Source organism: Podarcis filfolensis, assembly GCF_964270895.1.
Source record: "Podarcis filfolensis genome assembly, chromosome: 10".
In the NCBI taxonomy this organism is placed as follows: Eukaryota; Metazoa; Chordata; class Lepidosauria; order Squamata; family Lacertidae; genus Podarcis; species Podarcis filfolensis.
Window position 1 is genome coordinate 42,137,324 of NC_139612.1, and position 16,424 is coordinate 42,153,747.

Sequence of the window (16,424 nt, forward strand, 5' to 3'; positions counted from 1 at the left end):
CTGCGCTGCCAGCACACAATTTCCGTTCTCATCCTGGGGCAAAGTTCTCAACTCGAGGTAACTCTTCAAGGTTAGCGGCGTTTGTAACCTGGAGCGTTTGTAGCCTGAGATGTTTGTAACTCAAGGTACCGCTGTATTTATTGTTTGTAAGCCGCTTTGGGATTCATTTGAATACAATCAATCAATATACAAACATCTCGGGTGTCCTTGCTCAATAAATCTTAATTGTTCTCTTTTAAAGTTGTTAAGCTTAAGCATGTTTAAAGAGAGCCAGTGTGGTGTAGTGGTTAAGAGCGGTAGACTCGTAATCTGGGGAACCGAGTTCGCGTCTGCACGCCTCCGCATGCAGCTGCTGGGTGACCTTGGGCCAGTCACACTTCTCTGAAGTCTCTCAGCCCCACTCACCTCACAGAGTGTTTGTTGTGGGGGAGGAAGGGAAAGGAGAATGTTAGCCGCTTTGAGACTCCTTTGGGTAGTGATAAAGTGGGATATCAAATCCAAACTCTTTTTAAATGTTTAAGCTTAAGCTTAAACTTTTATTTGCCCTCAGAAAAGGAAGTTTTAAGAAGTGCTGAACTTGCCATTGGCTGAGATTCAATTTGAAAAGTATATGAAAAGAAACATATTCTAAATTATATGTAAGATTCCTTTCTGACAGCATAGAACTAATATAGGGAGGGCAAGATATATTTTCCATCTTAACTCTAAAGCACTGAAAAATGATCCTTTTTTTACCCAGTTACACAATGTGTTTCTTAACTTTTTAAACCAGATCCAGGAACTAGATTTCCTTCTCTTTCCTTCAGTTTAATCTAGGAAATGGAATATTTGTACACAGGATTCTTACAGACAGGTGTTTATTGTGGGATCCTCGTGCATGGAAGTTTCCTAAAGCAACCACAGAACTTTGTTGGCATCAAAATGTCTGTCTGTATTCCTCCCCCATTTAATCCAGATTTACCCCTTCCATAGAAAATTTTTGAAGTTACAAAACAACAACCCAACCCTGTCGCCAACAACCCACTTGCAATATTAAGCATCCTTGTAGAAACATCCAGAGATTCACATATGAGACATCTATGTAACTGATGCCATGATATACCCATACTACATTGCTGTGACAAGGAGCTAGAGATGTTGAACAGAAAATTCACAGCATCTCACCAAACAAAGCTTTTAAGCGTTGTTGTTTTTCTGGAAAACATGAACTTTACAATATTATAAAACCAGTACTGTATGTGTTAGTAGCATAGCTTTGTAGATAAGCCCACAACACTTACTAGCCTCCAACGTTATTTTACTAGCCTGCTAAGAAAATTTAGTCTCATAATGTGGTGTAAAGGCACATGAAGCCACAACCTTGCTGAAAATTTGGACCTGGTCAACACTTGGATGGGGGAGACCTCCTGGAAATCACTTGTATTCTCTTATCTCAGTGACCAGCACTGACAAGAAGGTTAAAATGTCTCTTCTAGCAAGAATACTGGTAGAAGGGGGGTGGAGCGAATCCCTGCAAGGAATTCATTGTTCCCAAGGCCTCTAGGCAAGGTTGAATACAAGGCTGATATAACATAAATACATAGATCATGAAAAATAGAATCCTATACCAAATCTGAAAGTAAAAGTTGGGATTGATTTGTTGATTTATAAAGCTTACAGGAACATCCAGGAACCACAATGTTTATTAAAGTGAACTGTTCACATACCAGAGTGCAATAGAAAGTGCAGACTATTCCTGTTGAAATAACAGACCCCCACAACTGAAATCCTGTAACTGAAAGGGAGGGAAAATACATAAATATTCTTTGAAACATTTCTAGGGATATGTGGTAAAACATTATTTATTTATTTATTTATTAATGCAAAGAAGACAAAACAATAAGTGCACATACAAATCTTCATGACATTTATGAATTTAAAGTTTGCTATAAACAAGAAATGTAAATACTACTTGGAGGGTGAGTAGCAAGCATACTTGAACTGTGGAATGACATACCTGCCAGACCTTAACATCATCATTAGGAGGCCCTTCTCCAGGTTTCCCCTAAATAGGTGATGCAGGTGACCATAAGGGGAAAATCCTATTAGGTGATGACATTCAGCCCAGTGCTTGTAGTTGGCCAGGCCAGGTATTGAGTCAAGGGTCCTAATAGCTCAGAAGGACCTCTTACTGGCAGCTGTGATGCTTTTTCTGCTCTCCTCACCAGGACCTCAAGCAGCACTTTAGCAGAGGGAGAGTGGCTGTGCCACTTTTTAGTAGGAGTCAAATTTGACTCTCACTTGCAGTGTCTGCCTGCTACTATGCCCTGCTCCATCTCCTGTCTTTCCTTGGGGGGAAAAGTGTGACTGCATGGGGGGGCATCTCCTCAAATCTGACCCTGGTGCAATTATAGAATGCCCTCATCAGTGAGACTCTCCTTAATTCTTCTCCCTTCTCTCACATTACAAAAGGACTAAAAGCTGCAATCCTGTACACACTGACCTGGAAGTAAATCCCACTGAATAGTGGGACCCGGAGCCAGGAGACCCATGGGACCTCACAGAGATTCCAACCCCAACCCTACTATCCAGGGAGACATCTCACCAGGCCTGTCTCCAAGGAATGCCCTGGAAAGACCTTGGAGTTGGTCTCCAGCAGCAGAGGGACCAGAGGGGGTCTCACACTCAAAAGCATCTGTGCCAGGGAGTTCAGGCTGAGGTAGTTGATCAGCAAAGGCTGGGAGTTAAGGTCTGCTACTTGTTGAAACAACATATGCCTTTCAGCTCATTACTCCTGCAACCTGAGTTCTGGCTGATCTTTTAGTAGATGATCTCTGCCTCACAGCTGTGCCTTTGGATTATGTTTGACTCAGGACTCCACCTTTGTGCTTGACCCCTGCTTCACTTTGACTTTGCTTAATACTATTGTGCTTTGGGCCTGAGTCTGCAATGTGACCTATTGTGTAGTCTTGTTCCAGACAACCTCAGAGCCTGAGACTTAACCCAGCTGGAGCAGGATAATGCCTCTGCAAATGATTAAAAGAATTTCATGAACAGCCAAACTATAAGAGTTAATATTTCAACTACCACATATATTTGAAACATTACATAAGGTGTATTGATTTCATTATCTTATTATTCACATACTAAAGGGTAAGCAAAATTTGACTCAAGCTTTTCACAAAGGTACTGGAGATTTCACACAAGTGACCCACCTAAGTCAATATTAGTTTTTTGTCCTTTGCTAATGGTTTTAAACGATGTGTTCACATTACCTTGACTCAAAGCCAGGGATGGAGAATATATAACAATTCCAGTGTATAATATCTGAGGAGATGAAATAAACACACATGTTAGATGTTCTTGTTGATATCAAGCCATATATCAGAGGAATTTGGCCACCCTCCAGGTGCCCGGCTTGAATCCTTGTGACCTCCTGTCTGCGACTCCCGGCAGGATCAAGGGAGGTCTCCAATCGGCGATTCTTCCCAACGTGAAAGAAGAACACACCATTCCTCCCCCTCCTCTCCCAGGGAGGGGAAAGAGTCAGACAGAAATATATCTACATGTCTTTATTTCTGTCGTTCCAGCAGTACAGAGAAAACATGTCTGTACCCTCTGATACCCAGCTGCAGAGAGAGAATAACTCCACCCATGTACTTCCAGTACAGGGTCATGTGCCACTCTGAGCTAACATCCGGCACTCAGTGCACTGTCTCTTGTTCCCACGGTACATTCCAATAACATCAGTTTCCTGTTTACCATTCCAGCCACCTGGAGCTCGCTTCTGCATTGCTCCTTTTTCGTAACATCCTCCCCCAAAAGAATCAATGCGTGTTGCGGCAAGCAAAGCGTGATCCAGAGAAGAAAACAAACAGTTGTTATACACATAACACTCCCCTGTTGTTTCAGTTCCACCCTTGGAACTCCCCGCCACTGGTTTCCCCAGTGTACCTCTCTGGTTGTCTGGTTTCCAAGGAACGAGTGCATCTGCACTCCCTTGGCTAGCAACTCTCTGTTGTGTCTTTGTCTCTGACTTAGACACAGCTCCAACCTGTCCTCGGTTGTTTACAACAGCAACACATGCAACAGCTAAGTTAGCAAACTCTTTTGAGTACCTCTTAGGTGGTTGACCCTTTGTTACTCTCTCTGACCTACGTATGAGGTGCTGATCCTCTCTGCTCACTGGTCCAGTCTCAGGACTCTTTGGAGAACTAGTTCCAATGGTAAACAGTGGTTCATCCTTCAGTTGTGAAGGCCTATCCATTGTGTGAGACTTCCTCTCAATGACTGTGACAACAGAGCTCTCTGAGCTATCACTGTCGCTCTCAGTACCACTGTACTCTGTGAAATCATCATCATCATCTGAATCGTCCTCTGTGGGAAATGTGTGTGCTATCACTCTCTCCTTTTCAGGAGCACTCTCTAGAAATTTTGTGAGAATCACCTGACCAGATTCAGACAAAATTACTCTGTAGAGACCCTTTTCATATCCCACAAAAATGCCTCTGGCATTCTTTACTCCACCTGGAGCTTCTGTCCTCACATGAGACCCAAAAACCTTGAAATGGGCAACAGAAGGTTTTCTCTGGAACAGTTTCTCAAAAGGAGAACTTCCCAACTCTTTTGAAACCTTTCTCACCCACGCATGACAAAACGACATGAGTGACTCCGCCCAGTACTCATGTGGCAGATGTGAACTAAGCAATTGCGCTTCCATCTCCTTTTGCAATTCTCTGTTCACCCGTACACAGACACCCCTGTTCCACGCTTCCGCTGAAACAGCAATCTTGTGTCTGATCCCCTTCTTCTGCAGGAACCTCTGGAAATCCTGTAAAAGAAAAATCTGCTTCTCATCTGTGAATAGACAATCAATGTTAGCATCATGCATACTCTTAACCTTGTCACAAAATTCCTGAAACCTTTCCAAGGCTTCCTGTGGCTTCTTTAACACATAAACCCAGACAAAGTTAGAGAAATGATCCACACACACAAGATAAAATCTTGCATTGCCTCTAGATGGTTCTAGAGGACCAATCACATCAGCATACACCCGCTGAAACGCTCTGTCGACCCTGGCCACCTTCTTGGCGCTTGTTTTGGTCACACCTGCAAGAGAAATCAAGTTAGACTCAGAATTACATTCCATGTAATCACTTTGCTCAAAGTCCAACAAATACAGTCCACGTTTCTCTCTGGCAGAAAGATACAACTCTCCATCTTTGAAGATCTTGCAGCTCTTATCATCATAGGACAGTTTCAGTCCTTTCTTTGCAATCTGCGAAACACTCAGCAGATTGAACTTCAATTCAGGAACCAAGTAAACATTGTTTATTGTCAAGTTCAGACTCTTAAGATAGACAGTCCCTTTTCCGGTCGCTTCCAGCTCCTGACCGTTGGCCTGTGTCACAGCGAAGCTTTGCTTCTTAAACGATGAAAAGAGTCCTCTGTGTGGGGACATATGAACCGTCGCTGCAGTGTCGATAATAAACGCGTTCCCAACATCTGGCGTGGTTCCTTTCGCCATCAAAGCCCTTGCAGGTTCCACCATAGGCTTGGTATGACCTTTGCCTGACACCTCAGGCTTTGCTGAGCGGCCCTTCGCTCCTTTCGGCTGGCGTGGCTTCTTGCAGCTCCGCTGAAGATGCCCAGCCTGTCCGCAATTGTAGCATCGAACAGCGTTCAAAGCTACAGCATCCTCTCCAGTAGCTTCATCAGTGGGGGAATTAGAACTCCGTTCTTCCCTCCCCCTGTCCTTGGCATCCATTTTGAATCCAAGCCTCAGCTCTTCACTCTCGAGCTAGTAAAATCCCAAAAGCTCCTTTTGAGCTGTCTTTCTGCCTCTCTCTCAGGCAGGCAATCTCCAAGCTGTCTCAAAGTCAAAACAACTTTCGCTTTCCCGGCTCTGACTGAGCCAGCCCCAGGTGTCAGTAGTTTTCCACTTTCCTGACTGTCGTTGCTTAGCAACTGTGCATACCTCTTCGTTATCTCACCACAAAAATCTGTGGTATGCAAGCCTTTACTCTCAGAGCTGTTTTTTCCAAACGCAGCTCTCGTGAACCAGAGAATAAATCAATCTGCATTCACACTTTTAGCCCGATATTCAGCATACCTTTTTTGGGGCTCCGTCGCTTGGAAAACACCCCCTCTTGGTGTCCAGCCGTTCAGCTTCTGGCTGCAATTGCAGACGTTATCTTCTTTCCTTGGTGCAGAGGATGGCACACGATCCATCAACCTCTCACCTCTCATGCTGATTCCCATGGATCAGATAACCAGCAGCGTTTGCTACCAAATGTTGATATCAAGCCATATATCAGAGGAATTTGGCCACCCTCCAGGTGCCCGGCTTGAATCCTTGTGACCTCCTGTCTGCGACTCCCGGCAGGATCAAGGGAGGTCTCCAATCGGCGATTCTTCCCAACGTGAAAGAAGAACACACCATTCCTCCCCCTCCTCTCCCAGGGAGGGGAAAGAGTCAGACAGAAATATATCTACATGTCTTTATTTCTGTCGTTCCAGCAGTACAGAGAAAACATGTCTGTACCCTCTGATACCCAGCTGCAGAGAGAGAATAACTCCACCCATGTACTTCCAGTACAGGGTCATGTGCCACTCTGAGCTAACATCCGGCACTCAGTGCACTGTCTCTTGTTCCCACGGTACATTCCAATAACATCAGTTTCCTGTTTACCATTCCAGCCACCTGGAGCTCGCTTCTGCATTGCTCCTTTTTCGTAACATCCTCCCCCAAAAGAATCAATGCGTGTTGCGGCAAGCAAAGCGTGATCCAGAGAAGAAAACAAACAGTTGTTATACACATAACACTCCCCTGTTGTTTCAGTTCCACCCTTGGAACTCCCCGCCACTGGTTTCCCCAGTGTACCTCTCTGGTTGTCTGGTTTCCAAGGAACGAGTGCATCTGCACTCCCTTGGCTAGCAACTCTCTGTTGTGTCTTTGTCTCTGACTTAGACACAGCTCCAACCTGTCCTCGGTTGTTTACAACAGCAACACATGCAACAGCTAAGTTAGCAAACTCTTTTGAGTACCTCTTAGGTGGTTGACCCTTTGTTACTCTCTCTGACCTACGTATGAGGTGCTGATCCTCTCTGCTCACTGGTCCAGTCTCAGGACTCTTTGGAGAACTAGTTCCAATGGTAAACAGTGGTTCATCCTTCAGTTGTGAAGGCCTATCCATTGTGTGAGACTTCCTCTCAATGACTGTGACAACAGAGCTCTCTGAGCTATCACTGTCGCTCTCAGTACCACTGTACTCTGTGAAATCATCATCATCATCTGAATCGTCCTCTGTGGGAAATGTGTGTGCTATCACTCTCTCCTTTTCAGGAGCACTCTCTAGAAATTTTGTGAGAATCACCTGACCAGATTCAGACAAAATTACTCTGTAGAGACCCTTTTCATATCCCACAAAAATGCCTCTGGCATTCTTTACTCCACCTGGAGCTTCTGTCCTCACATGAGACCCAAAAACCTTGAAATGGGCAACAGAAGGTTTTCTCTGGAACAGTTTCTCAAAAGGAGAACTTCCCAACTCTTTTGAAACCTTTCTCACCCACGCATGACAAAACGACATGAGTGACTCCGCCCAGTACTCATGTGGCAGATGTGAACTAAGCAATTGCGCTTCCATCTCCTTTTGCAATTCTCTGTTCACCCGTACACAGACACCCCTGTTCCACGCTTCCGCTGAAACAGCAATCTTGTGTCTGATCCCCTTCTTCTGCAGGAACCTCTGGAAATCCTGTAAAAGAAAAATCTGCTTCTCATCTGTGAATAGACAATCAATGTTAGCATCATGCATACTCTTAACCTTGTCACAAAATTCCTGAAACCTTTCCAAGGCTTCCTGTGGCTTCTTTAACACATAAACCCAGACAAAGTTAGAGAAATGATCCACACACACAAGATAAAATCTTGCATTGCCTCTAGATGGTTCTAGAGGACCAATCACATCAGCATACACCCGCTGAAACGCTCTGTCGACCCTGGCCACCTTCTTGGCGCTTGTTTTGGTCACACCTGCAAGAGAAATCAAGTTAGACTCAGAATTACATTCCATGTAATCACTTTGCTCAAAGTCCAACAAATACAGTCCACGTTTCTCTCTGGCAGAAAGATACAACTCTCCATCTTTGAAGATCTTGCAGCTCTTATCATCATAGGACAGTTTCAGTCCTTTCTTTGCAATCTGCGAAACACTCAGCAGATTGAACTTCAATTCAGGAACCAAGTAAACATTGTTTATTGTCAAGTTCAGACTCTTAAGATAGACAGTCCCTTTTCCGGTCGCTTCCAGCTCCTGACCGTTGGCCTGTGTCACAGCGAAGCTTTGCTTCTTAAACGATGAAAAGAGTCCTCTGTGTGGGGACATATGAACCGTCGCTGCAGTGTCGATAATAAACGCGTTCCCAACATCTGGCGTGGTTCCTTTCGCCATCAAAGCCCTTGCAGGTTCCACCATAGGCTTGGTATGACCTTTGCCTGACACCTCAGGCTTTGCTGAGCGGCCCTTCGCTCCTTTCGGCTGGCGTGGCTTCTTGCAGCTCCGCTGAAGATGCCCAGCCTGTCCGCAATTGTAGCATCGAACAGCGTTCAAAGCTACAGCATCCTCTCCAGTAGCTTCATCAGTGGGGGAATTAGAACTCCGTTCTTCCCTCCCCCTGTCCTTGGCATCCATTTTGAATCCAAGCCTCAGCTCTTCACTCTCGAGCTAGTAAAATCCCAAAAGCTCCTTTTGAGCTGTCTTTCTGCCTCTCTCTCAGGCAGGCAATCTCCAAGCTGTCTCAAAGTCAAAACAACTTTCGCTTTCCCGGCTCTGACTGAGCCAGCCCCAGGTGTCAGTAGTTTTCCACTTTCCTGACTGTCGTTGCTTAGCAACTGTGCATACCTCTTCGTTATCTCACCACAAAAATCTGTGGTATGCAAGCCTTTACTCTCAGAGCTGTTTTTTCCAAACGCAGCTCTCGTGAACCAGAGAATAAATCAATCTGCATTCACACTTTTAGCCCGATATTCAGCATACCTTTTTTGGGGCTCCGTCGCTTGGAAAACACCCCCTCTTGGTGTCCAGCCGTTCAGCTTCTGGCTGCAATTGCAGACGTTATCTTCTTTCCTTGGTGCAGAGGATGGCACACGATCCATCAACCTCTCACCTCTCATGCTGATTCCCATGGATCAGATAACCAGCAGCGTTTGCTACCAAATGTTGATATCAAGCCATATATCAGAGGAATTTGGCCACCCTCCAGGTGCCCGGCTTGAATCCTTGTGACCTCCTGTCTGCGACTCCCGGCAGGATCAAGGGAGGTCTCCAATCGGCGATTCTTCCCAACGTGAAAGAAGAACACACCATTCCTCCCCCTCCTCTCCCAGGGAGGGGAAAGAGTCAGACAGAAATATATCTACATGTCTTTATTTCTGTCGTTCCAGCAGTACAGAGAAAACATGTCTGTACCCTCTGATACCCAGCTGCAGAGAGAGAATAACTCCACCCATGTACTTCCAGTACAGGGTCATGTGCCACTCTGAGCTAACATCCGGCACTCAGTGCACTGTCTCTTGTTCCCACGGTACATTCCAATAACATCAGTTTCCTGTTTACCATTCCAGCCACCTGGAGCTCGCTTCTGCATTGCTCCTTTTTCGTAACATCCTCCCCCAAAAGAATCAATGCGTGTTGCGGCAAGCAAAGCGTGATCCAGAGAAGAAAACAAACAGTTGTTATACACATAACACTCCCCTGTTGTTTCAGTTCCACCCTTGGAACTCCCCGCCACTGGTTTCCCCAGTGTACCTCTCTGGTTGTCTGGTTTCCAAGGAACGAGTGCATCTGCACTCCCTTGGCTAGCAACTCTCTGTTGTGTCTTTGTCTCTGACTTAGACACAGCTCCAACCTGTCCTCGGTTGTTTACAACAGCAACACATGCAACAGCTAAGTTAGCAAACTCTTTTGAGTACCTCTTAGGTGGTTGACCCTTTGTTACTCTCTCTGACCTACGTATGAGGTGCTGATCCTCTCTGCTCACTGGTCCAGTCTCAGGACTCTTTGGAGAACTAGTTCCAATGGTAAACAGTGGTTCATCCTTCAGTTGTGAAGGCCTATCCATTGTGTGAGACTTCCTCTCAATGACTGTGACAACAGAGCTCTCTGAGCTATCACTGTCGCTCTCAGTACCACTGTACTCTGTGAAATCATCATCATCATCTGAATCGTCCTCTGTGGGAAATGTGTGTGCTATCACTCTCTCCTTTTCAGGAGCACTCTCTAGAAATTTTGTGAGAATCGCCTGACCAGATTCAGACAAAATTACTCTGTAGAGACCCTTTTCATATCCCACAAAAATGCCTCCGGCATTCTTTACTCCACCTGGAGCTTCTGTCCTCACATGAGACCCAAAAACCTTGAAATGGGCAACAGAAGGTTTTCTCTGGAACAGTTTCTCAAAAGGAGAACTTCCCAACTCTTTTGAAACCTTTCTCACCCACGCATGACAAAACGACATGAGTGACTCCGCCCAGTACTCATGTGGCAGATGTGAACTAAGCAATTGCGCTTCCATCTCCTTTTGCAATTCTCTGTTCACCCGTACACAGACACCCCTGTTCCACGCTTCCGCTGAAACAGCAATCTTGTGTCTGATCCCCTTCTTCTGCAGGAACCTCTGGAAATCCTGTAAAAGAAAAATCTGCTTCTCATCTGTGAATAGACAATCAATGTTAGCATCATGCATACTCTTAACCTTGTCACAAAATTCCTGAAACCTTTCCAAGGCTTCCTGTGGCTTCTTTAACACATAAACCCAGACAAAGTTAGAGAAATGATCCACACACACAAGATAAAATCTTGCATTGCCTCTAGATGGTTCTAGAGGACCAATCACATCAGCATACACCCGCTGAAACGCTCTGTCGACCCTGGCCACCTTCTTGGCGCTTGTTTTGGTCACACCTGCAAGAGAAATCAAGTTAGACTCAGAATTACATTCCATGTAATCACTTTGCTCAAAGTCCAACAAATACAGTCCACGTTTCTCTCTGGCAGAAAGATACAACTCTCCATCTTTGAAGATCTTGCAGCTCTTATCATCATAGGACAGTTTCAGTCCTTTCTTTGCAATCTGCGAAACACTCAGCAGATTGAACTTCAATTCAGGAACCAAGTAAACATTGTTTATTGTCAAGTTCAGACTCTTAAGATAGACAGTCCCTTTTCCGGTCGCTTCCAGCTCCTGACCGTTGGCCTGTGTCACAGCGAAGCTTTGCTTCTTAAACGATGAAAAGAGTCCTCTGTGTGGGGACATATGAACCGTCGCTGCAGTGTCGATAATAAACGCGTTCCCAACATCTGGCGTGGTTCCTTTCGCCATCAAAGCCCTTGCAGGTTCCACCATAGGCTTGGTATGACCTTTGCCTGACGCCTCAGGCTTTGCTGAGCGGCCCTTCGCTCCTTTTGGCTGGCGTGGCTTCTTGCAGCTCCGCTGAAGATGCCCAGCCTGTCCGCAATTATAACATCGAACAGCGTTCAAAGCTACAGCATCCTCTCCAGTAGCTTCATCAGTGGGGGAATTAGAACTCCGTTCTTCCCTCCCCCTGTCCTTGGCATCCATTTTGAATCCAAGCCTCAGCTCTTCACTCTCGAGCTAGTAAAATCCCAAAAGCTCCTTTTGAGCTGTCTTTCTGCCTCTCTCTCAGGCAGGCAATCTCCAAGCTGTCTCAAAGTCAAAACAACTTTCGCTTTCCTGGCTCTGACTGAGCCAGCCCCAGGTGTCAGTAGTTTTCCACTTTCCTGACTGTCGTTGCTTAGCAACTGTGCATACCTCTTCGTTATCTCACCACAAAAATCTGTGGTATGCAAGCGTTTACTCTCAGAGCTGTTTTTTCCAAACGCAGCTCTCGTGAACCAGAGAATAAATCAATCTGCATTCACACTTTTAGCCCGATATTCAGCATACCTTTTTTGGGGCTCCGTCGCTTGGAAAACACCCCCTCTTGGTGTCCAGCCGTTCAGCTTCTGGCTGCAATTGCAGACGTTATCTTCTTTCCTTGGTGCAGAGGATGGCACACGATCCATCAACCTCTCACCTCTCATGCTGATTCCCATGGATCAGATAACCAGCAGCGTTTGCTACCAAATGTTGATATCAAGCCATATATCAGAGGAATTTGGCCACCCTCCAGGTGCCCGGCTTGAATCCTTGTGACCTCCTGTCTGCGACTCCCGGCAGGATCAAGGGAGGTCTCCAATCGGCGATTCTTCCCAACGTGAAAGAAGAACACACCATTCCTCCCCCTCCTCTCCCAGGGAGGGGAAAGAGTCAGACAGAAATATATCTACATGTCTTTATTTCTGTCGTTCCAGCAGTACAGAGAAAACATGTCTGTACCCTCTGATACCCAGCTGCAGAGAGAGAATAACTCCACCCATGTACTTCCAGTACAGGGTCATGTGCCACTCTGAGCTAACATCCGGCACTCAGTGCACTGTCTCTTGTTCCCACGGTACATTCCAATAACATCAGTTTCCTGTTTACCATTCCAGCCACCTGGAGCTCGCTTCTGCATTGCTCCTTTTTCGTAACAGTTCTTTCTTAGAATTATTTGTTCTACACCAGGGATGCCCTCCCTGCAAGGAGCAAGCACAAAAGCATCAAGTCCTGTTCAACAGCCCACACAGTGCTTAGGCAAAGGGGGGGGGCTGAAGAACATAACCAATCATAGAACACAAACAACAACATATACATACCATACATACTAACATTACTATTGTGGCTGAAACACTACCACCTCACAGTCCTTTGAGAAAAAGCACCAGTTTGATTTAAGTACCGTGAAACAAACTGAGCAACATAAGTAGTATGTAAAAACAACAACAACCTGATATTTCAAAATAATTGTCAGTATGCTGTGAAAAGTACATGATGATTACACGTTTTAAGTGAGCATTTTGCCAACAAAAACTCCGGTATCACTGAAATAAGCGTGCAAACAAAATGAGCGAGTCCAGTTCTTAGTCGCATTTGTTCATGCAATGCAAGACACTTTTGCTCTGTCTCTGTACTCTTTATTTATGTATTATATTTATAGGTAACCAACGCAGTAAAAAAAACACATAGCAAGAATAACACATAGCAAAAAAAATTAGGTGAAATTGCTTACAAAAATGTATATAGTAGGGGAAATTCACACAAAAATGCAGTGCATAGTTAAACTATGGAACTCGCTCCTACAGGAGACAGTGGTGGCCACTAAATTTCAATGACTTTTAAAGACAGCTAGACAAATTCATGGAGAATCAGGCTATTACCTGCCAATATCCACGATGGCTGTGTTCTACCTCCACTCTCAGAGGCAGTATGTCTCTGAATACCGGCTGCTGTGAAGAGCCGGTAGGCAGAGTGCTATTAAACTGAGGTCCTGACTGGTCACTGTGAGAAAAGGACTAGATGCCCCATTTGCCTTATCCAGCAGGATCCCCTTATGTTCTTAGTATGGATAATCAATAAAAAAATCTGCTTTACTTACCGTTAAAATCATAAACATCACTGTTCCAAGCAGACGCATTTTTTTATTGTATCGAAGCTCCAAGTACTGCAAAAGAGACAAATTGCTTTTAGATACAAAACATACAAATTCATATGAATCTAGCTAATATGTAGAAACAGGACTGACACAATTTCTTTTTTAGGGGGAAGGTTTAAGACTGCAGTTCTATGCAGAGCTGCTTGGGAGTGAGATCTCAGTGAACTCCCTGAAACTTACTTCTGAGTAAATATCTATTTGAACAGACTTCATCAGTGACGTTCTATGCAAAGTTACTGAGAGCTTCTCAATAGCTAAACACAGCTCCTGGGAATGGAGGCACTACAGATCAGGGAAAGGGAATGAGAGGAGAGGGTTAAACACCCTCCGTGATCTGCAATAAGTTGCTGTTGCATTTAGAGCCGCACCAGTTCTTTCCCCTCCTTGAGCAAAATGCACTCCTGTTGCCCATCAGCCAATTGGCAGTTGGAAGCACATCTTGCTCTAGTGAAGGAACACTAGGAGCTCATTTTAAGCTCCTGATAGTTCATTTGATGCCCCACCCTTATGCACCCCCCATGCCTGATGTAATATATGACTTAGATGTAGGGGGGTGGGCATGGCTTCCCCAAATGAGGCCTGGAGAGCCAAATTTGTGACGTACAGCGTAAATTAATAATGCAGAGTCTTCGTCAGTAAAAGAATAAAAGCTTTACTGAGTTAAAATAAACTTGTTTGCAAATAACAGCATAGTGAACAGAAGATTAAACTAGCTTCAGAGCATACACAGAGTTTCCATTGAGCACAGGCTTCACAGAGCACAGGCTCCACCACACAGACACAGACTCTCTAGGCTCCACACTGAGTCTGCCTGCAGGCAGATACAGTGGTACCTCAGGTTACATACGCTTCAGGTTACAGACTCCGCTAACCCAGAAATATTACCTCGGGTTAAGAACTTTGCTTCAGGATGAGAACAGAAATCATGCTCCGGCAGCGCAGTGGCAGCAGGAGGCCCCATTAGCTAAAGTGGTGCTTCAGGTTAAGAACAGTTTCAGGTTAAGAACGGACCTCCGGAACGAATTAAGTGCTTAACCCGAAGTACCACTGTACAATATTTATACAGAGAATGAGTCATCCTCAAGATGAGTCACAGGAGCCAACTGACGCTTCGCAGGTAAGATTCACCTTCTGTTGTGTGGGCAGGGCGGTCCCTCCCCTTACCTGGCCGATCACCTGGCAACACCTCCCCAGGCAGGATTGGGCGATTGGGTGAGGTAGGCAGAGACCTCCAGGTAGCCAGCCTGGGGAGGGTGAAGCCAGCCCGAACTACCGGGAGCCGCACTGAGATCTGGGGGGCTGCACGCAACCATGCAAAAGGCATTTAATGTGGGGAGCGGTCATTCTGCAGCTTTTCATCATTTCACAACATTTCTAGACTCCTTTACTGCTTCTGCTCTCAAATACCTTTGTCACATGCAGTGGCGTAGCGTGGGGGGTGCAGGGGGGGCGGGCCGCACCGGGCGCAACATCTGGGGTTAGGGCAAATCCATGGGTTAGGGGGCGCAAATCCATGGGTTAGGGGGCGCAAATCCACGGGTTAGGGGGCGCAAATTACTTGCCTTGCCCCGGGTGCTGACAACCGACGCTACGCCACTGGTCACATGACAATTTGGTCTAAAGGATGGAGGTTCCCTGCCCCTGTTCTAGTTAAGTGAGTTTCAAAGATGACCCTGAAGTGGCTTCATGGCCAGAGAAAATGACTGCTTTTTATATAAGAAAGTGGTGCCAGAAAAACAACAGATGGAACTGAGGAAAAGAAAGAAATAGCATTTCCATACTACCAACTTCAAGGGTTTAACGCATGTTCCCCATGCTCAGTTCATCATCAGAGGCTCTACTTTGAAGCTGTGACTCCTAGTAGGCAGCTGCCAGGAACAGAGCTCTCTCTGTGAAATACTGTACTTTGTCCATTGAAATTTGCCAGATCCAATTCTGAATTCTTTTAGGTGAATAGTAACTTGCTGGATAGTCCCATGATTTATTTTTAAAGGCCTTAGGGGTATATTTACTACAGGTATCGTATGTTGTTAGGCTAACCTGGGGGGTTAGGTTTATACAGTTCTTGGAGCAGATGCTAAAAGTCTGCTTACCTCATAGGTGCTGATGATATGCAGCCGGTAGTAGACAGGTAGGAACACTTCGGCAGACATCAGCACCATAATGGTATAGGCGAAAACGAAGAGACTAAAAGCGACCCCAAAGCGATAGATCTCAGCTGGGGTCCCCAGCACCGTCACCGCTGACATAAAGCTGGCTGTGAGGGACAATGCAACTGGCCAACAAGTTAGACTGCGGCCAGCCATCAGATAGTCATTCTGAGATTTGTATACTCCCTTGGCGGCAAAGAAAATGCCGATTATTGCAGAGAAGACCAACATGGCTATAAAGACGACATAATCATAGAAACCAAAGCGTTCAGCTAGTACTTCGGGGTCAAGAAGCGGTGGGGGGGAAGGTGTTGCCATCATGGGGCTCAAATGGGAGGCAGCAGAAAGGCAGAGTGGGTTGGAGAAATAAGCATCTGAGCTGTGGATCTCGTTACCGTGGTAACAACGGTGCATTGGGTTCCTTAAAGCCACAAACCTCTTCTAAGTCCAACGGCTGACTGTAATGCTGTCCTGTTTGCCATGCACTAACTTCATGCTTTCCAACAGGGCCTACCTCAGAGTAGCCCCCCAGCACAACCCTAAATCAAACTCAAAATCTAAGCCTAACACTATGGGAAAGGTGGCACTTGTTTGGAGCTCCCTGCTCATCAATAACAACAAACAAACCCACCAGAACTTGAATGGAGATGGAATTACTGCAACCCGGATATTTATGGGAAACTTTAGTATATATTTTA

At 45.5% G+C, this 16,424-nt stretch overlaps 1 protein-coding gene across 3 annotated transcripts in view; it reads right to left on the reverse strand.

Annotated features, from left to right (window-relative positions):
- The window catches only part of LOC310743408 (sodium-coupled monocarboxylate transporter 1-like), a 33,536-nt gene extending 17,283 nt beyond the window's left edge, over positions 1–16,253 (reverse strand). For 2 of the 3 annotated variants that reach the window (XM_083573638.1, XM_083573637.1), the window contains exons 1-4: positions 15,670–16,253; positions 13,520–13,585; positions 3,255–3,306; positions 1,707–1,774 (exon numbers count right to left, since the gene is read on the reverse strand). In XM_083573638.1, coding sequence (XP_083429764.1) covers positions 1,707–1,774; positions 3,255–3,306; positions 13,520–13,585; positions 15,670–16,140 — 657 coding nt within the window. In that variant the 5' untranslated portion in view covers positions 16,141–16,253. The remainder of the gene's footprint in view (positions 1–1,706; positions 1,775–3,254; positions 3,307–13,519; positions 13,586–15,669) is intronic. The other variant, XM_083573636.1, reaches the window with a different exon arrangement.
- Positions 16,254–16,424: the final 171 nt, after the last annotated feature.